At 41.2% G+C, this 26,530-nt stretch overlaps 1 protein-coding gene across 1 annotated transcript in view; it reads left to right on the plus strand.

The window, feature by feature from the left end:
• The first annotated feature begins 616 nt into the window (after positions 1 to 616).
• LOC148970528 (uncharacterized) overlaps positions 617 to 26,530 on the plus strand; it is a 35,124-nt gene continuing 9,210 nt past the window's right edge. The window contains exons 1-43 of the mRNA XM_089124760.1: positions 617 to 736; positions 896 to 1,025; positions 1,572 to 1,699; positions 1,967 to 2,233; positions 2,321 to 2,416; positions 2,570 to 2,699; positions 2,783 to 2,910; positions 3,029 to 3,295; positions 3,385 to 3,480; positions 7,309 to 7,438; positions 7,987 to 8,114; positions 8,388 to 8,654; positions 8,742 to 8,837; positions 8,992 to 9,121; positions 9,225 to 9,352; positions 9,471 to 9,737; positions 9,827 to 9,922; positions 10,084 to 10,213; positions 10,741 to 10,868; positions 11,140 to 11,406; positions 11,494 to 11,589; positions 11,738 to 11,867; positions 11,973 to 12,100; positions 14,703 to 14,969; positions 15,055 to 15,150; positions 15,308 to 15,437; positions 15,989 to 16,116; positions 16,394 to 16,660; positions 16,749 to 16,844; positions 16,999 to 17,128; positions 17,234 to 17,361; positions 17,477 to 17,743; positions 17,833 to 17,928; positions 18,086 to 18,215; positions 22,960 to 23,087; positions 23,359 to 23,625; positions 23,713 to 23,808; positions 23,962 to 24,091; positions 24,196 to 24,323; positions 24,443 to 24,709; positions 24,799 to 24,894; positions 25,061 to 25,190; positions 25,746 to 25,873. Coding sequence (XP_088980886.1) covers positions 617 to 736; positions 896 to 1,025; positions 1,572 to 1,699; positions 1,967 to 2,233; positions 2,321 to 2,416; positions 2,570 to 2,699; positions 2,783 to 2,910; positions 3,029 to 3,295; positions 3,385 to 3,480; positions 7,309 to 7,438; positions 7,987 to 8,114; positions 8,388 to 8,654; positions 8,742 to 8,837; positions 8,992 to 9,121; positions 9,225 to 9,352; positions 9,471 to 9,737; positions 9,827 to 9,922; positions 10,084 to 10,213; positions 10,741 to 10,868; positions 11,140 to 11,406; positions 11,494 to 11,589; positions 11,738 to 11,867; positions 11,973 to 12,100; positions 14,703 to 14,969; positions 15,055 to 15,150; positions 15,308 to 15,437; positions 15,989 to 16,116; positions 16,394 to 16,660; positions 16,749 to 16,844; positions 16,999 to 17,128; positions 17,234 to 17,361; positions 17,477 to 17,743; positions 17,833 to 17,928; positions 18,086 to 18,215; positions 22,960 to 23,087; positions 23,359 to 23,625; positions 23,713 to 23,808; positions 23,962 to 24,091; positions 24,196 to 24,323; positions 24,443 to 24,709; positions 24,799 to 24,894; positions 25,061 to 25,190; positions 25,746 to 25,873 — 6,588 coding nt within the window. The remainder of the gene's footprint in view (positions 737 to 895; positions 1,026 to 1,571; positions 1,700 to 1,966; positions 2,234 to 2,320; positions 2,417 to 2,569; positions 2,700 to 2,782; positions 2,911 to 3,028; positions 3,296 to 3,384; positions 3,481 to 7,308; positions 7,439 to 7,986; positions 8,115 to 8,387; positions 8,655 to 8,741; positions 8,838 to 8,991; positions 9,122 to 9,224; positions 9,353 to 9,470; positions 9,738 to 9,826; positions 9,923 to 10,083; positions 10,214 to 10,740; positions 10,869 to 11,139; positions 11,407 to 11,493; positions 11,590 to 11,737; positions 11,868 to 11,972; positions 12,101 to 14,702; positions 14,970 to 15,054; positions 15,151 to 15,307; positions 15,438 to 15,988; positions 16,117 to 16,393; positions 16,661 to 16,748; positions 16,845 to 16,998; positions 17,129 to 17,233; positions 17,362 to 17,476; positions 17,744 to 17,832; positions 17,929 to 18,085; positions 18,216 to 22,959; positions 23,088 to 23,358; positions 23,626 to 23,712; positions 23,809 to 23,961; positions 24,092 to 24,195; positions 24,324 to 24,442; positions 24,710 to 24,798; positions 24,895 to 25,060; positions 25,191 to 25,745; positions 25,874 to 26,530) is intronic.

Here is a 26,530-nt window from a genome sequence, read left to right on the forward strand (position 1 = left end):
GCTAAATAATTGTTTTCTCACCTGATATTTCCTTAGTGCCAATTAGTTTCCTTCCTTCTGGGGTTGGAGAAATAGTGATCCCCACTGCCGATGATGGAAGCTCTGATGTCATTTTCTTGCAGACGCCTTTCAAATACTTTGGGCGCACATACAATCAGATTTTTGTAAGCGTAACATTCCACCCCCCAACACACAAACATGACGATAAAAGTATTTTTATATACCCCTAATTTCTTCAATCTTCTCTTTAAAATCCCTTTGAAAAATGTGGGACTAAAATGTAGGTGAACAACAATGGCCATCTTACGTTTACCCAGCCGCTGCCTGCCTACAACTCCTCTCTGGATTCCGGAAGAGACATCATTGCTCCTCTTTGGACTCGCCTGGACAATAGACGTGGAGGAACTATCTCCTATAGGCAGGAGACAAGCAGTGCTGCACTGACACAAGTCACAGCAGCTGTTAAGCGATACTTCCCTAACATACCCTTTGCTGCTACTTCAGCGTTTGTCGCTACATGGGATAGTGTGCCATACTCTAATGGTGGAGGGGTACGACCTACAGTAATCTTTCATTTTGAATGAATGGTCCGTCTGGTTTATTTGGAAGATTTTGAATGCTGTCTGTTGGTGTTTTGAAGGTGGCCTCTTTCCAAGTGGTTTTAGCCTACAATGTCCATCGCTCTTTCATCCTGATCTATTATGGAGATGTTTCAGAAACAGGACAACCATGGCAGGTAAGTGAAGTTGCCGACTGCTTCTTGTGCACTCTACAAATGAGAAAAACAAATACAGATATACATTTCAAAAGGCAGTTGTTCATAATAAAAAGGAAAAAATGTGCTCTCTCCCTTTTTATAGAATGAGAGCTTAAAACATGTTGTTTACTCCTACAGGCTGGCTATTACACTGTGGACTCTATCAGTTCTTTCACAATTCCAGCTTCCAGTGTCCCAGAACTCTCGTCGAGCAGTAATGTCAATGTGACTGCTTGCTGGTCTTTCCATGTTGATGGTTCACCAAACTGTAAGCCAACGAGTTGTGTTACTGGTTATGACAAGTTGTTCAGGGGTGAATTCACTAAACTTTTGTGCCATTTTGGTATGCCGTGTTTGAACCCAAAACCTGAAACTTGTTTGTTGTTGAGCTTGCCCCTGCACCGTGTAGTTGAGTGCACTTTCAGCCTTTAAAAAAGCCAATTCAGGTGCTGGATCGCAGTGAGGGAATCATACTTCACAATCCAAGAAAATCTGCCTGATTGTAGTAGTCTTCTGTACTCTCCACAACTTTGCACATTTAGAAACGGCCCGCGAGCTGTGGGACCACCCTGGGCAATTGTGATGGACAGTAGTTCTGTGGCTGTAATAACCTAACTCCAGTACCATATTTACATAATTCGTGTTGTGAATTGAGTCTAAAATCTAATGGGATACATTAAAATAAACAACAATATAAACCATCACAATTCTTAGTGAATTCCCCTTTGAACCTTTTAACTAGTGCAGTGTGTGAGAGAGAGCTTATGTTTCTTGGAAGAACTAAATGATTCCTTCTCTCTTACATTTCTCCTAGTGCCATCTAATTTCCTACCATTTGGGAATGGAGAACTAGTAACCCCCCGATTGGATAACGGAAGCTCTGAAGCCATTATATTGCAGCAGCCTTTGAAATATTTTGGACGCACACACAATCAGACCTTTGTAAGCATTGTTCAGTTGTTATTTTGCATATTTAGAGACATCTATGTACTTGCATCTAAAATCACAAGTCTCTTTAAATGAGTCTAAGTACTTGCTTTACTTTGTTCAGACTTTGATATCTCAATGTACAGGTTGTTGTAATTGTGAAATCCAGAGGACATTTGATTCGTTTAATCAACTAGTCGAAATTGTGGCAATTCTACTTTTTAATTCTGTCAGTATTTTCCCTCTTACAACACACAAACATATGTTTGTGTTAAATTGTAGGTGAACAACAATGGCCTTCTAACATTTACTGAGCAACTGTCCGACAAAATCCCACTTCTGAATTGTGGAAGAGACTTCATTGCTCCTCTTTGGACTCACCTTGACAATAGACGCGGAGGAACTATCTCCTATAGAGAGGACACAAGCAGTGCTGTACTGGCACAAGTCACTGCAGCTGTTAAGCAATACTTCCCTAACATAACGTTTAGTGCTTCATCAGCTTTTGTTGCTACCTGGGACAATGTGCCATACTCTAATGGTGGAGGGGTAAGATCCAATTGTTGTTTAATGATAAATTAGTGTTGTCCTGTGAAGAGTGAAGGTTTTTTAATGACATCTGTTGGTATTTTTAAGGTGGCTTCTTTCCAAACGGTTTTAGTCTCCAGTGTTCATCGCACTTTTATCCTGATCAACTATGGAAACATTGCAGAAACCAAACAAATTTGGCTGGTGAGTGGAGACAGGTCCTTGTTGTTTTTACAAAAAATAGAAATGACAAGGAACTGCCCTTGCCTCATTTCATTCCTTACATTCTTGCAAAAGACAGTTATATCTGTAACAGGTTCAGGGCCTAAAAACTATTCTTTTACTGTACATCTACAGGCTGGTTACAACACGGCAGACTCCCTCAATTCTTTCACAATTCCAGTAACCAATGCCTCAGAACTCTCATCCAGCAGTAATATCAATGTGAATGGTCGCAGCTCTTTCCATGTTGATGGCTCACCGAAATGTAAGCCAATACAACCAGAAGCTCAGACTTTTTTTTTTCTTCAACAGAGCTAAATAATTTATTCTCACCTAATATGTCCTTAGTGCCAACTAGTTTCCTTCCTTCTGAAGTTGGAGAAATAGTGATCCCCACTGCCGATGATGGAAGCTCTGATGTCATTTTCTTGCAGACGCCTTTCAAATACTTTGGGCGCACATACAATCAGATCTTTGTAAGCATCACATTCCACCCCCAAACACACAAACATGAAGATAAAAGTTCTTGATATACCCCTAATTTCTTCAATCTTCTCTTTAAAATCCCTTTGAAATTGTGGGACTAAAATTTAGGTGAACAACAATGGCCATCTAACGTTTACTGAGCCGCTGCCTGCCTACAACTCCTCTCTGGATTCCAGAAGAGACATCATTGCTCCTCTTTGGACTCGCCTGGACAATAGACGTGGAGGAACTATCTCCTATAGGCAGGAGACAAGCAGTGCTGCACTGACACAAGTCACTGCAGCTGTTAAGCGATACTTCCCTAAAATACCCTTTGCTGCTACTTCAGCTTTTGTCGCTACATGGGACAGTGTGCCATACTCTAATGGTGGAGGGGTAAGACCTACAGTAATCTTTGATTTTCAATGAATGTTCCGTCTGGTTTATTTGGAAGATTTTGAATGCTGTCTGTTGGTGTTTTGAAGGTGGCCTCTTTCCAAGTGGTTTTAGCCTACAATGTCCATCGCTCTTTCATCCTGATCTATTATGGAGATGTTGCACAAACAGGACAACCATGGCAGGTAAGTGAAGTTGCCGACTGCTTCTTGTGCACTGTACAAATGAGAAAAAACAAATACAGATATACATTTAAAAAGGAGTTGTTCATAACCCTTATGAAAGAAAAATATATTTACCAATATATTATTTGAAATATATTGTAATATATTTTAATATATTATTTTCCTTTCCATTTTCCAATATATTATATATTGGAAATACATGGAATAATATATTGATGATACATATATTTTATGCAATATATTAAATATATTGTAATATGTTTCAAAATATACAAATGATTGCCGCTTGCAATATATTGAAATATATGGTAAATGAATATATAATATATGTAATTATGTATATATCCGAAATATATGCAATTTTATATTTATTAATATCCACCATAATGTATTACAATTTGTATGGGATAATGTATTGGTTATATATGTAAAGATATAAGGTCCCATGTATGTTCAATATATTGTAGAATACATTTCAATATATGAAGATTTCAGATGCAAAAGCCTCTAAATGCCATTTGAAATTTTCTTCTTTAATGATGACTTTTATCAAACTTGTATATTTAAGTTCAGTAATTTCACTTAAATAACAATTAATAGGTAATTATCAGTGATGCGCGGGTCAATGTATAAACAACCCGCAACCGACCGACGTTTTCAGCTACCCGCCCGCAACTCGGACCGCAAAAAAAAATGAAAATATTGTACCCGACCCGCTTCCTGGCCGCATTTTTTAAAAGTAGTAAATGCTCATCGGAGCGTTATTGGGCCATAGACGTGTAACAACACAGCATGGCAAGAAGACGTAGGCCTACACATAACAAAGCCAGCACTTTGGTCATCATCTTTCATTATTTCAGCAAATGTCTCCCACCCTTTTACTCTTTCTATTTGTGTATTTGCGGAGCTTCCACTCCCCAGTCTTCACCTTTTCTCTTGCCGCCTCCATCTCTCTGCAGACTGTAGTGATCATAGACATGGCCGGTTCTTTTGAACCGGCTCTTTTTAGTGAACCGGTCGAACCAGTACACTAAATCGAACTGAATCGTTCGAAACAGTTCACGTCTTGCGTCAGTGCTGCTGATCCACAAGTTACTAAAGTTACTCACTTTCAGACATGCCTGACGGTCGCCTACGAATCGAAATAAATCAATATCCTGAATTATATTTTACTCCAGTAACCGAGACATGTTGGTGCCACTGTTGAGAGAAGTGATGAGCACGAGCAGCTGATACTGTGGACTACCGAACGCACAGGGACAGCGGTTATTGAATCACCAGTACAGAACCGAGAACTGTTTCGACTGATGTGTTATCTTCGTGCCAGTTATTCAGCCAATAATGTGTAGGGCTGTATATTTCATCAAAAATTGTGTCTAGTACTATATTAATACAAATGTTTTGGCATCTTTTTTCAAACGACCCGACCGACCGCGACCCGAATATCATTAAAAACATTTTTGGATGACCCGTAACTGCGGGTAACCGCGGGTGACCGCAGGCACCCGCTCATTTCGGATCAAGCCGCGCATCACTGGTAATTATCATTGCCATTTAAGTGAAATCACTGAACTTAAATATATAAGCTTGATAAAAATGACCATTCTAGAAGAAACTTTCAATTGGCACTTAGAGGCTTTTGCATCTGAACTCTTCATATATATATATATATGAAATTAAATGGAAATATATAAATAAAATATATGTATAGATATGTGTTCCATATATTGTGGAATATATTTTAAATATATTTAAAATTGTATAGACATATATACATACATATATGTATTGATATGTGTTCAATATATTGTGTAATACATTTTAAATACATGTAAAATTATATTGAAATATATGTACATATATTGTATATCAATATATATTGAGAACATGCACATTCTGTAACGATGCAGGCAGGAATGAAGCAGAGAGTCAATCCAATCACAAGCTCTTTAATAAACAAACAAACAGGTAAACCAGGGTAAATGACAGAACACTCAGAACAGGAACAGGGAACTCAAGACAGGAGCAATGAGACAACAAACATTACAATATCAAGAACTCACAAGGACTGAACTAAAACATAGGGCTTAAATACAAGGGAACACAAGCTAAACAAGATAACAAGGGCTCCCAGACAAAGGCTTGCAAGCCAAAACTTTTCTAAAAAGAGTGCCTTGGATGTTCCTGTTGATTTATAAGATAACAAGGGGGCGTGGTTAAACTGAAACACTTGGAAAGACTAATCAAGATAATTTGGAACTGCTGAACATGGGACAAGACACATGGCAGGATCACATGACAAACAGGGAATCACATGACAGACAAGAACAAGGAACAAGACAAAACCCACACCGTGACATATACAGTGTATACAGTGATATAGTATTCAGTATAAGTACATGTAACATCTAAAATATATGAATACATAATAAATATTCAACCTGCAATATATGTTCAAACCTTTATACCACAACCTTTAACACTCTAATGGGTAATCTATCAAAAGCCACCTTTATTTTTTTGTAAAATCAGGCACAGATACTAAACCCAATTTGAGGTTGAGCTAAAACCACAAAACGCCTTGCATATGGTCAGACAAAGGAAATGTGATTGACTACATTTAATTAACAGTGCAACATTTTTAAAGAGTGCTATTGAACAGAAAATATAGAAATTATGCAATATAAATTAAAGGAATTTCAATGGCCAATGTCTATTTCAAACTTTCAGCACTTCTGTTATGAAATATAAATAAAATATCTGTAAACAAAATGCACAAATAATAAAGAATAAACACATAATATACAAACTTCCAAGGACCTTAGGGAACTGTGGAAAAGCATATATGTTTCAATAAAACGTATTTGTGTAATGCAGTTGCAGTAATTATTTGTAAATTATTAAACATATTTTAATTGAGCTATGCCATGCATGTCCACATGGTTGTTTATTTGGAAAGTATAACATGTAAAATCATATATTGCCCATATATATATATATATATATATATACAAATCTCTGAGATTGTCTGCAATATATTGTCTGCTATATTTTATTTATATATTTCCATATCATTTTAAATATATTTAAAATATATTCCACAACATTTGGAACACATATCTATACATATAAATTGTATTTATATATTTCCATATAATTATACATATATTTAAAATATATTCCACAATATATTGAACACATACAGTATCTATATATTTTTTTATTTATATATTTCCATACAATTTTAAATATATTTAAAATATATTCCACAACATATGGAACACATATCTATGCGTATATTTTATTTATATATTTCCATTTAATTTCATATATACACACTATATATATATATATATATATATATATATATATATACTGTATGTATATATATATATATATTGAAATGTATATGTACACATTCATACATAGCTATATAGGCTACGTATGTATGTATTTGTGTGTGTAAATATATATATATATATACATGTGTGTGTGTGTATGTATGTATGTATAGCACATATTGCAGTATATTAAAGCATATAAAGACAAACTATATGTAAAAAATATAGTGACTATTTTGGTCTTGATTGCAATATATGTATCAATATATATAAATATATGGACTGTGCATATATTGCAATATATTGGACAATATAAATATTATATCTTATATATGGGAATATATTACATAATATATAATATATTGCCTAATATATTACATGGTATATTGCAATATATTTTTGTTTCGTAAGAGAATAAGAAGGAAACAATGTTCTCTCTTTTTTTTTTATAGAATGAGATTTTTTTTAAAATTGTTTACTCCTACAGGCTGGCTTTTACACTGTGGACTCTATCAGTTCTTTCACAATTCCAGCATCCAGTGTCCCAGAACTCTCGTCGAGCAGTAATGTCAATGTGACTGCTTGCTGGTCTTTCCATGTTGATGGTTCACCAAACTGTAAGCCAACGAGTTGTGTTACTGGTTATGACAAGGTGTTCAGGGGTGAATTCACTAAACTTTTGTGCCACTGTAGCATGCCGTGTTTGAACACAAAACCTGAATCTTCTTTGCAGTTGAGCTTGCCCTGGCACCATGTAGTTGAGTGCACTTTCAGCCTTTTAAAAAGCCAATTCAGGTGCTGGATCGCAGTGAGGGAATCATACTTCACAATCCCAGATAATCTGCCTGATTGTAGTAGTCTTCTGTACTCTCCACAACTTTGCACATTTAGAAACGGCCCGCGAGCTGGGGGACCGCCCTGGGCAAATTCTGATGGGCAGTAGTTCTGTGTCTGTAATAACCTAACTCCAGTACCGTATTTACATAGTTCGTGTTGTGAATCGGGTCTAAAATCTTATGGGATACATAAAAATAAACAATATAAACCAGCACAATTCATTCTTAGTGAATTCCCCTTTAAACCTTTTAAGTAGTGCAGTGTGTGAGAGAGAGCTTGTGTTTCTTGGAAGAACTAAATGATTCCTTCTCTCTTACATTTCTCCTAGTGCCATCTAATTTCCTACCATTTGGGAATGGAGAACTAGTAACCCCCCGATTGGATAACGGAAGCTCTGAAGCCATTATATTGCAGCAGCCTTTGAAATATTTTGGACGCACACACAATCAGACCTTTGTAAGCATTGTTTAGTTGTTATTTTGCATATTTAGAGACATGTTTCATCTACTTGCATCTAAAATCACAAGTCTCTTTAAATGAGTGTAAGTACTTGCTTTACTTAGTTCAGACTTTGATATCTCAATGTACAGGTTGTTGTATTTGTGAAATTTAGAGGATATTTGATTAGTTGAATCAACTAGTCAAAATTGTGGCAAATTCTACTTTACTTAATTTTGTCAGTATATTCCCTTTTACGACACACAAATATATGTTTGTGTTAAATTGTAGGTGAACAACAATGGCCTTCTAACATTTACTGAGCAACTGTCCGACAACATCCCACTTCTGAATTGTGGAAGAGACTTCATTGCTCCTCTTTGGACTCACCTTGACAATAGACGCGGAGGAACTATCTCCTATAGAGAGGACACAAGCAGTGCTGTACTGGCACAAGTCACTGCAGCTGTTAAGCAATACTTCCCTAACATAACGTTTAGTGCTTCATCAGCTTTTGTTGCTACCTGGGACAATGTGCCATACTCTAATGGTGGAGGGGTAAGATCCAATTATTGTTTAAAGATAAATTAGTGTTGTCCTGTGAAGAGTGAAGGTTTTTTAATGACATCTGTTGGTATTTTGAAGGTGGTTTCTTTCCAAACGGTTTTAGTCTCCAGTGTTCATCGCACTTTTATCCTGATCAACTATGGAAACATTGCAGAAACCGAACAAATTTGGCTGGTGAGTGGAGACAGGTCCTTGTTGTTTTTGCAAAAACATTGAAATGACAAGGAACTGCCCTTGCCTCATTTCATTCCTTACATTCTTGCAAAAGACAGTTATATCTGTAACAGGTTTAGGGCCTAAAAACAATTCATTTACTGTACATCTACAGGCTGGTTACAACACGGCAGACTCGGTCAATTCTTTCACAATTCCAGTAACCAATGCCTCAGAACTCTCATCCAGCAGTAATGTCAATGTGAATGGTCGCAGCTCTTTCCATGTTGATGGCTCACCGAAATGTAAGCCAATGCAACCAGAAGCTCAGACTTAACCTGTATCTTTTATGGGCTTTTTTTCTTAAACGGAGCTAAATAATTTTTTTCTCACCTGATATTTCCTTAGTGCCAACTAGTTTCCTTCCTTCTGGGGTTGGAGAAATAGTGATCCCCACTGCCGATGATGGAAGCTCTGATGTCATTTTCTTGCAGACGCCTTTCAAATACTTTGGGCGCACATACAATCAGATCTTTGTAAGCGTCAAATTCCACCCCAAATACACAAACATGAAGATAAAAGTTATTTATATACCCCTAATTTCTTCAATCTTCTCTTTAAAATATCTTTGAAAAATGTGGAACTAAAATTTAGGTGAACAACAATGGCCATCTAACGTTTACCGAGCCGCTGCCTGCCTACAACTCCTCTCTGCATTCCGGAAGAGACATCATTGCTCCTCTTTGGACTCGCCTGGACAATAGACGTGGAGGAACTATCTCCTATAGGCAGGAGACAAGCAGTGCTGCACTGACACAAGTCACAGCAGCTGTTAAGCGATACTTCCCTAACATACCCTTTGCTGCTACTTCAGCTTTTGTCGCTACATGGGACAGTGTGCCATACTCTAATGGTGGAGGGGTAAGACCTACAGTAATCTTTGATTTTCAATGAATGGTCCGTCTGGTTTATTTGGAAGATTTTGAATGCTGTCTGTTGGTGTTTTGAAGGTGGCCTCTTTCCAAGTGGTTTTAGCCTACAATGTCCATCGCTCTTTCATCCTGATCTATTATGGAGATGTTGCAGAAACAGGACTACCATGGCAGGTAAGTGAAGTTGCTGACTGCTTCTTGTGCACTGTACAAATGGGAATAACACATACAGATATAGTACATTTTAAAAGGAGTTGTTCATAGTAAGAAGGAAACAATGTTCTCTCTCTCTTTTTATAGAATGAGAGCTTAAAAAATTATGTTTACTCCTACAGGCTGGCTATTACACTGTGGACTCTATCAGTTCTTTCACAATTCCTGCCTCCAGTGTCCCAGAACTCTCGTCGAGCAGTAATGTCAATGTGACTGCTTGCTGGTCTTTCCATGTTGATGGTTCACCAAACTGTAAGCCAACGAGTTGTGTTACTGGTTATGACAAAGTGTTCAGGGGTGAATTCACTAAACTTTTGTGCCACTCTAGCATGCTGTGTTTGAACCCAAAACTTGAAACTTCTTTGCAGTTGAGCTGGCACCGTGTAGTTGAGTGCACTTTCAGCCTTTAAAAAGCCAATTCAGGTGCTGGATCGCAGTGAGGGATTTGTACTTCACAATCCCAGAAAATCTGCCTGATTGTAGTAGTCTTCTGTACTCTCCACAACTTTGCACATTTAGAAACGGCCCGCGAGCTGGGGGACCGCCCTGGGCAATTCTGATGGGCAGCAGTTCTGTGGCTGTAATAACCTTACATAATTTGTGTGGTGAATCGGGTCTAAAATCTTATGGGATACATACAAATAAATAACAGTATAAAACCAGCACAATTCATTTTTAGTGAATTCCCCTTTAAACCTTTTAACTAGTGCAGTGTGTGAGAGAGAGCTTATGTTTCTTGGAGGAACTAAAGGATTCATCCTCACTTACATTTCTCCTAGTGCCATCTAATTTCCTACCATTTGGGAATGGAGAACTAGTAACGCCCCGATTGGATAACGGAAGCTCCGAAGCCATTATATTGCAGCAGCCTTTGAAATATTTTGGACGCACACACAATCAGACCTTTGTAAGCATTGTTTAGTTGTTATTTTGCATATTTAGAGACATGTTTCATCTACTTGCATCTAAAATCACAAGTCTCTTTAAATGAGTGTAACTACTTACTTTACTTTGTTCAGACTTTGATATCTCAATGTACAGATTGTTGTAATTGTGAAATTCAGAGGACATTTAATTTGTTGAATCAACTAGTCGAAATTGTGGCAAACTCTACTACTTAATCCTGTCAGTATATTCCCTCTTACAACACACAAACATATGTTTGTGCTAAATTGTAGGTGAACAACAATGGCCTTCTAACATTTACTGAGCAACTGTCCGACAACATCCCACTTCTGAATTGTGGAAGAGACTTCATTGCTCCTCTTTGGACTCACCTTGACAATAGACGTGGAGGAACTATCTCCTATAGAGAGGACACAAGCAGTGCTGTACTGGCACAAGTCACTGCAGCTGTTAAGCAATACTTCCCTAACATAAAGTTTAGTGCTTCATCTGCTTTTGTTGCTACCTGGGACAATGTGCCATACTCTAATGGTGGAGGGGTAAGATCCAATCGTTGTTTAAAGATAAATTAGTGTTGTCCTGTGAAGAGTGAAGGTTTTTTAATGACATCTGTTGGTATTTTGAAGGTGGCTTCTTTCCAAACGGTTTTAGTCTCCAGTGTTCATCGCACTTTTATCCTGATCAACTATGGAAACATTGCAGAAACCGAACAAATTTGGCTGGTGAGTGGAGACAGGTCCTTGTTGTTTTTGAAAAAAATAGAAATGACTAGGAACTTGCCTCATTTCATTCCTTAAATTCTTGCAAAAGACAGTTATATCTGAAACAGGTTCATGACCTAAAAACTATTAATTTACTCTACATCTACAGGCTGGTTACAACACGGCAGACTCGGTCAATTCTTTCACAATTCCAGTAACCAATGCCTCAGAACTCTCATCCAGCAGTAATGTCAATGTGAATGGTCGCAGCTCTTTCCATGTTGATGGCTCACCGAAATGTAAGCCAATGCAACCAGAAGCTCAGACTTAACCTGTACCATTTATGGGCTTTTGTTTTTGTCCAACAGAGCTAAATAATTTCTTCTCACCCAATATTTCCTTAGTGCCAACTAGTTTCCTTCCTTCTGGGGTTGGAGAAATAGTGATCCCCACTGCCGTTGATGGAAGCTCTGATGTCATTTTCTTGCACACGCCTTTCAAATACTTTGGCCGCACATACAATAGGATCTTTGTAAGCGTCACATTCCACCCACACACAAACATGAAGATAAAAGTTGTTCCCTTTCAAGGGAACGAGACGCTTCGTCCAAGTCTATGGGAACACCCCTGCTTTGTGTGTCATGAAGCATGTATGGAATCAGCCCAATGAAGAGACGGAACGTTGGCGGATGACGTCAATGACCAGGAAACTATGAAGCACCCAAAAATCACAAGCACATCAGCTTCTGTGAATTCAGTCGTGCTATGTGTGAGTGTAAACACTGTGTCTGTCTTTAGTATTTGCGAGGCAGGATTTATCCCATTTACACCACACAAACAATTTTGTATGAGAGACTATGGCGAGCGAACAGCATTTAAGAAGTGTATTCCTCCCTGCTTTCGCTATCTAACGGGTGGGGGTACACACGTTCTTTGTGTTGTTTGTTTGGGATTGCAGCATGCCCAGTCAGCTCTCGAGGGGGCTGGCTGCATGCATTGCAAGCGTCTGCCTTTAGCTCCACTCCCGCCGAGCGCTCTTTGAGGAGAGTGCTCGGTGCATGCTCCCCATGGTTCGAGTCACGCTTTTACCGAGGCTGAGCGGCGACGCTAATCGTTGGGATCACAAATGGATCTTTCAGTGGGGTTAAAGACGGGCTCTGCCTTATCTCTGCCTTTACCTATTAGATCAAGTGTCTCAGCATGGTTTGGAAGCACGCTCTGCGGTTTCTTCTGCCTGGGCTGAGGCACCAGTACTGCAACTATCTAACAATAGTTATTAAAACTGAGGAGATGAAAATAGCAGTATTTATGAGGGAGATGTGGCGGATTCGCCACCTCACACTCCTGAAAGCGAAGAGCTCATGGAGGTTCTCACTCGAGCTGTATCAAAACTAAGCACTGAGTGGCCAGTGGCTAGGCAGGAGTCTGTTATTAAATCTAAGTTAGATGAAAGATTTCTCCCTTGCCGTGTGCAACCTCTATGCCGGTGCTTGCCGTTTTTTCATGATCTCCATACTGAGGTGTCGAGATTATGGAAGAAGCCGGTTTCTGATATAATTTTTAGCCCCCAATCAGTTACATATTTCGATTTAGCGGGGGGCTAGGTTTTTTTGAAAAGAAAAGACGGAGCTTTTCCGCGGGTAGAAGAGACGCTTTCGATGTATCTCTCTTCAGAGGCTGCATTGTCATTTAAAGCACCGGCATTACATTCCAAGCGATTATGAAATATTTCGGCTTTGTAAAGTGTATTTGGCGGCAGGTCAGGCTGCGTCGTGGTTTCGAGAACTGCATCAGGCTGCCGATTTATGGTAAAATTAATTTTTTTCCAACATAAAACAGAAAGAAAAAGCTTTCTTCTAGATGATCCTCTCTCCCCTGCGGGGTTATATAGTGACCTAGTTAATACTGTCATTGATAGTTTCAGGAAGAAAATAAGCAGGCAGCAGCTTTTAAAAGGTTTCTTTCATTAAAAGCTCCCGACCAGCAGCCCCGACCGTCCACGAGCACATCGCATAGGTGCAGCAAAGCAGAGTATCGCGTCTCGCGCTCCCCCTGCTGGACAGTGGGACCAGACGCGGCACTCACAGCCAAAGCTTTTTCGAAAAAAGAGGAAAAAAAAAAATATTTATATATATATATATATATATATATATATATATACAATTTTTAAAAAAGCAATAGAACTGATTTGAGGATGATTATATTGGCTATGCTGAGGGCGGTCCCCACCGAGGGAGAAAGTTGTTAATCTCTTTTTACGGTGCCCATTCTTCCTCTGTGCCCTCAGGGGCCCATTCTGCCAACCCCGCCTTCATGCTGGGGTGCAGACGGTCCCGGTGAGCGCTTTCCCGAGGGACGCTCGCCTCCTCTGACACTGAGGGTGGTCCCCATCGAGGGAGAAAAGTGTTCACCTCTTTTTACAGTGTCCATTCTTCCTCTGTGCCCTCAGGGGGCCCGTTCTGCTATACCCGCCTTCATGCTGGGGCATGGACGGTCAGCCTTCACCTTTGGCTGTACAAACCCATTCTACTTGGACAATGGCTGCTTCTAAAGCTTTTTTGTCAGGAGTTTCCCTGAGTGATGTTTGCGATGTGGCTGGATGGTCTTCACCGCATACTTTCATGAAGTTCTATGACTTAGACTTAAGCTCTATCCCTGGGGCACAGGTGCTCTCGTCCTCTGTGCGCTAGTTCTCACATGACGGTCACTTGGTCCTATGGTGATGTGGGTACTCATGTTCCCACAGCTTTTGATGCAGCTCGAAGTTCTCTCGGTTACGTATGTAACCCTAGTTCCCTGATAGGGAACGAGATGCTGCGTCATTCCGCCATACTCCAGGCATTCCCGTTAGCACGTCCTTTAGGCATATCAGAAGCTGATGCGCTTGTGTTTTTGGGGTGCTTTATAGTTTCCTGGTCGATGACGTCATCCGCCTACGTTCCATCTCTCCATTGGGCTGTTTCCATACGTGCTTCATGACGCACAAAGCAGGGGCGTTCCCACAGTGTTTGACGCAGCGTCTCGTTCCCTATCAGGGAAATGGGGTTACATATGTAACTGAGACATTAATATACCCCTAATTTCTTCAATCTTCTATTTAAAATCCCTTTGAAAAATGTGGGACTAAAATTTAGGTGAACAACAATGGCCATCTAACGTTTACCGAGCCGCTGCCTGCTTACAACTTCTCTCTGCATTCTGGAAGAGACATCATTGCTCCTCTTTGGACTCGCCTGGACAATAGACGTGGAGGAACTATCTCCTATAGGCAGGACACAAGCAGTGCTGTACTGACACAAGTCACAGCAGCTGTTAAGCGATACTTCCCTAACATACCCTTTGCTGCTACTTCAGCTTTTGTCGCTACATGGGACAGTGTGCCATACTCTAATGGTGGAGGGGTAAGACCTACAGTAATCTTTGATTTTCAATGAATGGTCCGTCTGGTTTATTTGGAAGATTTTGAATGCTGTCGGTGTTTTGAAGGTGGCCTCTTTCCAAGTGGTTTTAGCCTACAATGTCCATCGCTCTTTCATCCTGATCTATTATGGAGATGTTGCAGAAACAGGACAACCATGGCAGGCAAGTGAAGTTGCTGACTGCTTCTTGCGCACTGTACAAATGAGAAAAACAAATGCAGATATACATTTCAAAAGGAGTTGTTCATAAAAAGAAGGAAACAATGTCATCTCTTTTTTTTATAGAATGAGATCTTAAAACATGTTGTTTACTCCTACAGGCTGGCTATTACACTGTGGACTCTATCAGTTCTTTCACAGTTCCAGCTTCCAGTGTCCCAGAACTCTCGTCGAGCAGTAATGTCAATGTGACTGCTTGCTGGTCTTTCCATGTTGATGGTTCACCAAACTGTAAGCCAACGAGTTGTGTTACTGGTTATGACAAAGTGTTCAGGGGTGAATTCACTAAACTTTTGTGCCACTGTAGCATGCCGTGTTTGAACCCAAACTTGAAACTTCTTTGCAGTTGAGCTTGCCCCTGCACCGTGTAGTTGAGTGCACTTTCAGCCTTTAAAAAAGCCAATTGATGTGCTGGATCGCAGTGAGGGAATCGTACTTCACAATCCCAGATAATCTGCCTGATTGTAGTAGTCTTCTGTACTCTCCACAACTTTGCACATTTAGAAACTGCCCGCGAGCTGGGGGACCGTCCTGGGAAAAATTCTGATGGGAAGTAGTTCTGTGGCTGTAATAACCCAACTCCAGTACCGTATTTACATAATTTGTTTTGTGAATCGGGTCTAAAATCTTATGGGATACATAAAAATAAACAACAGTATAAACCAGCACAATTCATTCTTATTGAATTCCCCTTTAAACCTTTTAACTAGTGCAGTGTGTGAAAGAGAGCTGATGTTTCTTGGAAGAACTAAAGGATTCCTTTTTTCTTACATTTCTCCCAGTGCCATCTAATTTCCTACCATTTGGGAATGGAGAACTAGTAACCCCCCGAATGGATAACGGAAGCTCCGAAGCCATTATATTGCAGCAGCCTTTGAAATATTTTGGACGCACACACAATCAGACCTTTGTAAGCATTGTTTAGTTGTTATTTTGCATATTTAGAGACATGTTTTATCTACTTGCAGCTAAAATCACAAGTATTAAGTCTCTTTAAATGAGTGTAACTACTTACTTTACTTTGTTCACATTTTGATATCTCAATGTACAGGTTGTTGTAATTGTGAAATTCAGAGGACATTGGATTTGTTGAATCAACTAGTCGAAATTGTGGCAACTCTATTTCTTAATTCTGTCAGTATATTCCCTCTTACAACACACAAACACATGTTTGTGCTAAATTGTAGGTGAACAACAATGGCCTTCTAACATTTACTGAGCAACTGTCCGACAAAATCCCACTTCTGAATTGTGGAAGAGACTTCATCGCTCCTCTTTGGACTCACCTTGACAATAGACGCGGAGGAACTATCTCCTATAGAGAGGACACAAGCAGTGCTGTACTGGCACAAGTCACTGCCGCTGTTAAGCAATACTTCCCTAACATAACGTTTAGTGCTTCATCAGCTTTTGTTGCTACCTGGGACAATGTGCCATACTCTAATGGTGGAGGGGTAAGATCCAATCGTTGTTTAAAGATAAATTAGTGTTGTCCTGTGAAGAGTGAAGGTTTTTTTAATGACATCTGTTGGTATTTTGAAGGTGGTTTCTTTCCAAACGGTTTTAGTCTCCAGTGTTCATCGCACTTTTATCCTGATCAACTATGGAAACATTTCAGAAACCGAACAAATTTGGCTGGTGAGTGGAGACAGGTCCTTGTTGTTTTTGCAAAAACATTGAAATGAGAAGGAAATGCCCTTGCCTCATTTCATTCCTTACATTCTTGCAAAAGACAGTTATATCTGAAACAGGTTCAGGGCCTAAAAACTATTAACTTACTGTACATCTACAGGCTGGTTACAACACGGCAGACTCTGCCAATTCTTTCACAATTCCAGTAACCAATGCCTCAGAACTCTCATCCAGCAGTAATATCAATGTGAATGGTCGCAGCTCTTTCCATGTTGATGGCTCACCGAAATGTAAGCCAATGCAACCAGAAGCTCAGACTTAACCTGTACCTTTTTTGGACTTTTTTTTTTCTTATACAGAGCTAAATAATTTCCTCTCACCTAATTTTTCCTTAGTGCCAACTAGTTTCCTACCTTCTGGGGTTGGAGAAATAGTGATCCCCACTGCCGATGATGGAAGCTCTGAAGTCATTTTCTTGCAGACGCCTTTCAAATACTTTGGGCGCACATACAATCAGATCTTTGTAAGCGTCACATTCCAGCCCCACACAAACATGAATATAAAAGTTGTTTATATACCCCTAATTTCTTCAATCTTCTCTTTAAAATCCATTTGAAAAATGTGGAACTAAAATTTAGGTGAACAACAATGGCCATCTAACATTTACCGAGCCGCTGCCTGCCTACAACTCCTCTCTGGATTCCGGAAGAGACATCATTGCTCCTCTTTGGACTCGCCTGGACAATAGACGTGGAGGAACTATCTCATATAGGCAGGAGACAAGCAGTGCTGCACTGACACAAGTCACTGCAGCTGTTAAGCGATACTTCCCTAAAATACCCTTTGCTGCTTATTCAGCTTTTGTCGCTACATGGGACAGTGTGCCATACTCTAATGGTGGAGGGGTAAGACCTACATTAATCTTTGATTTTTAATGAATGTTCCGTCTGGTTTATTTGGAAGATTTTGAATGGTGTCTGTTGGTGTTTTGAAGGTGGCCTCTTTCCAAGTGGTTTTAGCCTACAATGTCCATCGCTCTTTCATTCTGATCTATTATGGAGATGTTGCAGAAACAGGACAACCATGGCAGGTAAGTGAAGTTGCCGACTGCTTCTTGTGCACTGTACAAATGAGAAAAACACATACAGATATACATTTCAAAAGGAGCTGTTCATAACGAGAAGGAAACAACGTTCTCTCTCTTTTTATTAGAATGAGAGCTTAAAACATTTTGTTTACTCCTACAGGCTGGCTATTACACTGTGGACTCTATCAGTTCTTTCACAATTTCAGCATCCAGTGTCCCAGAACTCTCGTCGAGCAGTAATGTCAATGTGACTGCTTGCTGGTCTTTCCATGTTGATGGTTCACCAAACTGTAAGCCAACGAGTTGTGTTACTGGTTATGACAAGGTGTTCGGGGTGAATTCACTAAACTTTTGTGTCGCTGTAGCATGCCGTGTTTGAAACCAAAACCTGAAACTTCTTTGCAGTTGAGCTTGCCCTGGCATGATGTAGTTGAGTGCACTTTCAGCCTTTTATAAAGCCAATTCATGTGCTGGATCGCAGTGAGGAAATCGTACTTGACAATCACAGAAAATCTGCCTGATTGTTGTAGTCTTCTGTACTCTCCAAAACTTTGCACATTTAGAAACTGCCCGCGAGCTGGGGGACCGCCCTGGGCAATTCTGATGGGCAGTAGTTCTGTGAATGTAATAACCTAACTCCAGTACCGTACTTACATAATTTGTGTGGTGAATCTGGTCTAAAATCTTATGGGATACATAAAAATAAACAACAGTATAAACGTCTTGGGTTATGACTATAACCCTTGTTCCCTGAGAAGGGAACGAGACACTGTGTCGAGAATCGACACTTTGGGGACGCTCCCTAAGCGTGTGCCTCTGAAGTATGAATGAAACTAATCCTATCCTGATTGTGTTGTGTCGTGACGTGACGTAACGTACCCGGAAGTATAAAAGTGATGCTGTCACAACACACACCAGCCTCGTGGCAGAACGACGCAGTGTCTCATTCTCTTCTCAGGGAACAAGGGTTATAGTTATAACCCGAGACGTTCCCTTTCGATGGAACTCTACACTACTTCAAGAATCGACACTTTGGGGAACGAGTGCCCACTAGGCCACACACTGAAAAGGCCTGTCCCTTAGTGAAACTGTTTAGGCACTCAGCAAGGACTGAGCAGTGTGCGCAAGGTGTACTAGGAAGGTGGAGAGTGTAAAACCTAATAAAAGTATGTGGAGTGGCCCAGCCGGCTGCCTCACAGATCTCCTGTAGAGGTACTCCCGAAAGAAGGGCCCTAGAGGAAGCCATGCCTCTAGTTGAATGAGCCCTCATGGCTAAAGGTGAAGGCAAGTTGCGCACCTTGTAAGCCTCAGTAATTGCCTGAAAAATCCAATTACTAATACTTTGCTTGGATGCCGGGAGCCCCTTCTTAGGTGACCCAAAACATACTAATAATTTGTCCGACCTTCTCCAAGAAGAGGACCTCTCAAGGTACACGCTCAAAGCTTTGACGGGGCAGAGCAAATGAAGCTTCTCTTCTTCTGCCGACACATGAGATGGAGGATGGAATGCCTGAAGGACTGTAGATCGAGCCGTATGAGATGGAACTTTAGGCACGTAGCCCGGACTCGGGTGCAAAAAGGCCTTTAATCTGCCAGGGACAAACTCCAAGCAAGCTGGTGTCACTGCCAGGGCTTGGAGATCTCCCACCCTCTTAAGTGAGGTAATAGCTAAGAGAAAAAAACATTTTTAGCGTTAAATCCTTAGGCGAAGCCGACTCTAAAGGTTTGAAGGGGGGCAGGGATAACCCTTCCAGAACTATTGCCAGGTCCCAGAAAGGAACCCTGGACCTGGTTGCCGGTCTCATCCTCCAAGTACCGCGGAGAAACCGAATGACCAACTGGTGAGTGGAAAGCCGCAATGGTAGCCACGTACACCTTAAGCGTGGAAGGGGAGAGACCCGCAGAGAAATGATCTTGAAGAAATTCCAGAACTGATGCCACCGGGCAGTTTACTGGATCTAAGTCACGTTCTCCACACCAAGTGGAATGTGACAAACACATTCCACTTTAGGCCATATAATCTCTTAGTAGATGGAGCCCTAGAGCTAAGTATGGTTTCAACCACTCCAGCTGATTGACCAGCATTTAGGTACTGAACCCCCTCAGAGGCCAGACCCACAGCTTCCACAGCTCCGGGTGAGGGTGGAAGATTGTGCCCTCTGCCTGCGACAATAGATCTCCCCTCAGAGGAATTTGCCATGGCGGAGCTATCAGGAGTGATATTATGTCTGAAAACCATACTCGGGTCAGCCACATTGGGGAAACCAGAAGTAGACTGATGCCCTCCTGATGGACCCTCTCCAGGACTCCCGGGAGCAGAGCGATCGGGGGAAATGCGTACAGGCAAAGCCTCGGCCAGGCCTGTACCATGGCATCCAACCCCAGTGGGGCTGGATGTGAGAGGGAGAACCAAAGTGGGCAGTGGGACATCTCTCGAGACGCGAATAGATCCACTTCCATTGGTCCAAACCTCTCCTATATCCACTTCACCACACCTGGATGAAGTCTCCATTCCCCGGGCCTCAGCCCCTGCCTCGACAGGATGTCTACTCCCTGATTCTGAACCCCTGGAATATACATTGCTTTGATAGACAGTCTTTTTCCTTGGGACCAAAGAATAATCTGATGCGCCAGTCTGTACAGAGGGCGCGATCTGAGTCCCCCTTGTTGGTTCAGATAGGCTTCCACTGATGTATTGTCCGAACGTATCAAGACATGATAACCCTTGATGTCTGGAAGGATGCTCCTCAAAGCCCTGAACACAGCCATCATTTCTAGACAATTTATGTGCCAAGAATGATGATGGTCCTGCCAAGACCTCTGGCAAAGCGGCCGTCCATGACCGCGCCCCAACCAGTGAGGGAGGTGACTGTCGAAACGGTTTTCCGGCGACATGACGTTCTCAGCACTGGCCCTTGGGATAGGAAACAAGGTTTCTTCCAAATTACCAGAGAACGAAAGCATCTGCATGTAACTCTGATCATACGGAACAGAACAGATTCCCCTTTAGGGAAAAACCCTTGGCTTTCAGCCACCACTGAAGGGGGCCTCATGTGTAGAAGGCCCAAATGTATAATGTTGGATGCCTCTATCATGAGGCCCAGCAGTCTTTGAAATTGCTTTACAGTGATGGCCTGGCCTAGCTTTATCCCGGACACCATGGCCAGGATGGATTCGATATGAGCGGGAGACATAAGTGCCTGCATTGTAACCGAATTCCATTTCATGCCCAGAAGAGCAGTCTTCTGAACTGGGTCCAACACATTTTGTTGAGTCTCAACCCCCGATTCTAATTTTGGCCAAGGACAACATCTCGATGCGAACTGCCAGTCCTCGAGACTGGGCCAATAAGAGCCAGTAATTCAGTATACGGATACCCTGAAGCCTCAGTGGAGCCAGAGTCGCATCCATATACCTACACATGAACATGCGGGGAGAGAGTGCTAGGCCGAACGGATCTAAGAGAACCAGCCTCTCGAGACTGGCCTCTGGTGTTTTTCGAGCACCCTTCTCGACTGCCTGAAGCGGAAGACCGGCAGGCTGTAGTCGATACGGTTTCGTGACCATAACTGATGCTCCTTTTTTTTATTTTTTTTTTCGAGGAAAAACGACGCAGAGTGCGTTCGCTGGAGAATGATGCGGCCCGAAAAGCATCAACCTTTAGATCGACCATGCCAAACCAGTCCTCGGATCAAACGCGAGATCCGAGTCAATATAGTTTCTGTATTGCAATGCAGACCTTAAATCTACGCGCTGCCTCGGCAAACGCGAGATCCCAGTCACAGAATCTTATTGCAGAGTAGACTCTTAATCTACACGCTGCCTCGGCAAATCCGAGATCCGAGCCACTATAGATTCTGTATGGCAATGCAGACCTTAAATCTACGTGCTGCCTCGGCAAACGCGAGATCCCAGTCATAGAGTCTTTATTGCAAAAGTAGACCCAATAATCTAGGACACTGGGATTGGAGACACGGGACGAATGCGGTTTATCCTACGATCTCGTGATCTTTTTGTGGAGATCGGGGAAAAACGGCAAACCCTGGCGCTGAGGCTGTGACCAGTGCCGCATGAAACGCTCACCTAATTTACTTTGAACTTGCGTTCTTTGCTCATCTTGTGGCCAGCTGATTTTAACTCTGGCCACGGCATGAGTCAAAACCTCACCAGCTCCTATATGCTTGGCCGTGAACTGGCGCGCCTAACTCACGGTCAGCTGCGTCGATACTGAGCACGTCTACTTCCTCGGAAGCAGAGAGCTCGAGTATCGGGACCTGATCGTGGTCAGAAGAAGCCGCGGTGCGGGCTTCTGCACCACTCACAGGGGCTATGGGATCATCAGACGATGAATGAGAAAGTGCCTCAGCAGTCTCATTCTCGTCTGCAAAATCCCGCTGCGAACCCCACAATCTCAGTTGCCGCGCCGCCTCAACGGACGCGGGACTGGAACCATGGGGAATGCAAGCCTGACCATGCTCATCAAAGCACGCCAGCCGGGAGCGCAGCACAGTGCTTCACAGTCTGCACAAGCAGCTCCCTCGAAAGCTGCTCGTGCATGCTGCGCTCCCAAACAATTTACACACAAAGCATGTGTGTCCCCACCCGTGATATAACGAGGGCAGGGATGCACACATCTTTTAAATTGTTCGCTGGCCATTTCTAGTTCAAACTGAGTGACAAACAACACCAAATAAGACAGACAGTTTTTCAACACAGAGCGCTTGCTGAAGAGGGAAAGCTAGTATGTGTTGTGACAGAGTCACTTTTATACTTCCGGGTATGCCGTCACATGTTACGCCACAACGCAACACCAATCAGGATTGGATTAGTTTCATTCATACTTCAGAGGCACACGCTTAGGGAGCGTCCCCAAAGTGTCGATTCTCAATGCAGTGTAGATTTCCCTCGAAAGGGAACCAGCACAATTCATTCTTAGTGAATTCCCCTTTAAACCTTTTAACTAGTGAAGTGTGTGAGACAGAGCTTATGTTTCTAAAGATCTAAAGGATTCCTTCTCACTTACATCTCTCCTAGTGCCATCTAATTTCCTACCATTTGGGAATGGAGAACTAGTAACCCCCCGATTGGATAACGGAAGCTCCGAAGCCATTATATTGCAGCAGCCATTGAAATATTTTGGACGCACACACAATCAGACCTTTGTAAGCATTGTTTAGTTGTTATTTTACATATTTAGAGACATGTTTCATCTACTTGCATCTAAAATCACAAGTCTCTTTAAATGAGTGTAAGTACTTGCTTTACTTTGTTCAGACTTTGAAATCTCAATGTACAGGTTGTTGTAATTGTGAAATTCAGAGTATATATGATTTGTTGAATCAACTAGTTGAAATTGTTGCAAATTCTACATCTTAATTCTGTCAGTATATTCCCTCTTACAACACACAAACATATGTTTGCGCTAAATTGTAGGTGAACAACAATGGCCTTCTAACATTTACTGAGCAACTGTCCAACAACATCCCACTTCTGAATTGTGGAAGAGACTTCATTGCTCCTCTTTGGACTCACCTTGACAATAGACGCGGAGGAACTATCTCCTATAGAGAGGACACAAGCAGTGCTGTACTGACACAAGTCACTGCAGCTGTTAAGCAATACTTCCCTAACATAACATTTAGTGCTTCATCAGCTTTTGTTGCTACCTGGGACAATGTGCCATACTCTAATGGTGGAGGGGTAAGATCCAATCGTTTGTTTAAAGATAAATTAGTGTTGTCCTGTGAAGAGTGAAGGTTTTTAATGACATCTGTTGGTATTTTGAAGGTGGTTTCTTTCCAAACGGTTTTAGTCTCCAGTGTTCATCGCACATTTATCCTGATCAACTATGGAAACATTGCAGAAACCAAACAAATTTGGCTGGTGAGTGAAGACAGGTCCTTGTTGTTTTTGCAAAAAATAGAAATGACAAGGAAATGCCCTTGCCTCATTTCATTCCTAACATTCTTGCGAAAGACAGTTATATCTGTAACAGGTTCAGGGCCTAAAAAATATTCATTTACTGTACATCTACAGGCTGGTTACAACACGGCAGACTCGGTCAATTCTTTCACAATTCCAGTAACCAATGCCTCAGAACTCTCATCCAGCAGTAATGTCAAAGTGAATGGTCGCAGCTCTTTCCATGTTGATGGCTCACCGAACTGTAAGCCAATACAACCAGAAGCTCAGACTTAACCTGTACCTTTTATGGGTTTTTTTCTTCTTCAACAGAGCTAAATAATTTCTTCTCACCTATTATTTCCTTAGTGCCAACTAGTTTCCTTCCTTCTGGGGTTGGAGAAATAGTGATCCCCACTGCCGATGATGGAAGCTCTGATGTCATTTTCTTGCAGACACCTTTCAAATACTTTGGGCGCACATACAATCAGATCTTTGTAAGCATCACATTCCACCCCCAAACACACAAACATGAAGATAAAAGTTGTTTATATACCCCTAATTTCTTCAATCTTCTCTTTAAAATCCCTTTGAAAAATGTGGGACTAAAATGTAGGTGAACAACAATGGCCATCTAACGTTTACCGAGCCGCTGCCTGCCTACAACTCCTCTCTGCATTCCGGAAGAGACATCATTGCTCCTCTTTGGACTCGCCTGAACAATAGACGCGGAGGAACTATCTCCTATAGGCAGGAGACAAGCAGTGCTGCACTGACACAAGTCACAGCAGCTGTTAAGCGATACTTCCCTAACATACCCTTTGCTGCTACTTCAGCTTTTGTTGCTACATGGGATAGTGTGCCATACTCTAATGGTGGAGGGGTAAGACCTACAGTAATCTTTGATTTTCAATGAATGGTCCATCTGGTTTATTTGGAAGATTTTAAATGCTGTCTGTTGGTGTTTTGAAGGTGGCCTCTTTCCAAGTGGTTTTAGCCTACAATGTCCATCGCTCTTTCATCCTGATCTATTATGGAGATGTTGCAGAAACAGGACAACCATGGCAGGTAAGTGAAGTTGCCAACTGCTTCTTGTGCACTGTACAAATGAGAAAAACAAATACAGATATACATTTCAAAAGGAGTTGTTCATAATAAGAAGAAGATACCAACAATGTTCTCTCTCTCCCTTTTTATAGAATGAGAGCTTAAAACACTTTGTTTACTCCTACAGGCTGGCTATTACACTGTGGACTCTATCAGTTCTTTCACAATTTCAGCATCCAGTGTCCCAGAACTCTCGTCGAGCAGTAATGTCAATGTGACTGCTTGCTGGTCTTTCCATGTTGATGGTTCACCAAACTGTAAGCCAACGAGTTGTGTTACTGGTTATGACAAGTTGTTCAGGGGTGAATTCACTAAACGTTTGTGCCATTTTGGTATGCCGTGTTTGAAACCAAAACCTGAAACTTCTTTGCAGTTGAGCTTGCCCTGGCACTGTGTAGTTGAGTGCACTTTTAGCCTTTTAAAACACCAATTCAGGTGCTGGATCGCAGTGAGTGAGTCGTACTTGACAATCCCAGAAAATCTGCCTGATTGTAGTAGTCTTCTGTACTCTCCACAACTTTGAACATTTAGAAACGGCCCGCGAGCTGGGGGACCGCCCTGGGCAATTCTGATGGGCAGTAGTTCTGTGTCTGTAATAACCTAACTCCAGTACCGTATTTACATAATTCGTGTTGTGAATTGGGTCTAAAATCTTATGGGATACATAAAAATAAACAACAGTATAAACCAGCACAATTCATTCTTAGTGAATTCACCTTTAAACGTTTTAATTAGTGCAGTGTGTGAGAGAGAGCTTACTGTATGTTTCTTGGAAGAACTAAAGGATTCCTTCTCTCTTACATTTCTCCTAGTGCCATCTAATTTCCTACCATTTGGGAATGGAGAACTAGTAACGCCCCGATTGGATAACGGAAGCTCCGAAGCCATTATATTGCAGCAGCCTTTGAAATATTTTGGACGCACACACAATCAGACCTTTGTAAGCATTGTTTAGTTGTTATTTTGCAAATTTAGAGACATGTTTCATCTACTTGCATCCAATATCACAAGTCTCTTTAAGGCGAGACACTGCAGGTGAATAGGATAACAATTTTAACTTACAGATGTCACCATGAAACTTTACCAATTGATTACTCGCATAACTAGGAGAAAAAATGTATTGCAAGTTTTCTCTAATTTTATGTTTAAATATTCTAATCAGGCTATATCTAATTAAATACGTGCTAATTTGCATGTATTTTGAAGTGACAAATCTGACCATTAAAAAAACAAGGTTCAAAATTATGTTTACATTTTGTGAAAAGACATTTTCAGAGGGGATTATGAATATCTCCTTTTGTGACCCTGTATATCAGAAAATACTGCCAATGGCCTTAAAAAATAGAATTCTACCCTATTTTTAGGCATAAAATGTCATATAAATCAGGCCAAGAATGATATATCATCAAATCCCTCTGATCAAACCTTCACAATATTGTTAGGAATACAGCTGTAAAGTTTGGTATATGCAGGTGCTACAGAAGTGGAAAATCGTCACTAGAAGTGTGAGAAACTCATTTTGAGAAAAAGGCCTTTAAAGATTTTTATGGGATTGTGCATTTCGAGTTAAATGGCCCGTTTTACTTTCATGATTGGT

Source organism: Pimephales promelas, chromosome 20 (genome assembly GCF_988280905.1).
Source record: "Pimephales promelas chromosome 20, fPimPro1.hap1.1, whole genome shotgun sequence".
NCBI classification, from domain to species: domain Eukaryota; kingdom Metazoa; phylum Chordata; class Actinopteri; order Cypriniformes; family Leuciscidae; genus Pimephales; species Pimephales promelas.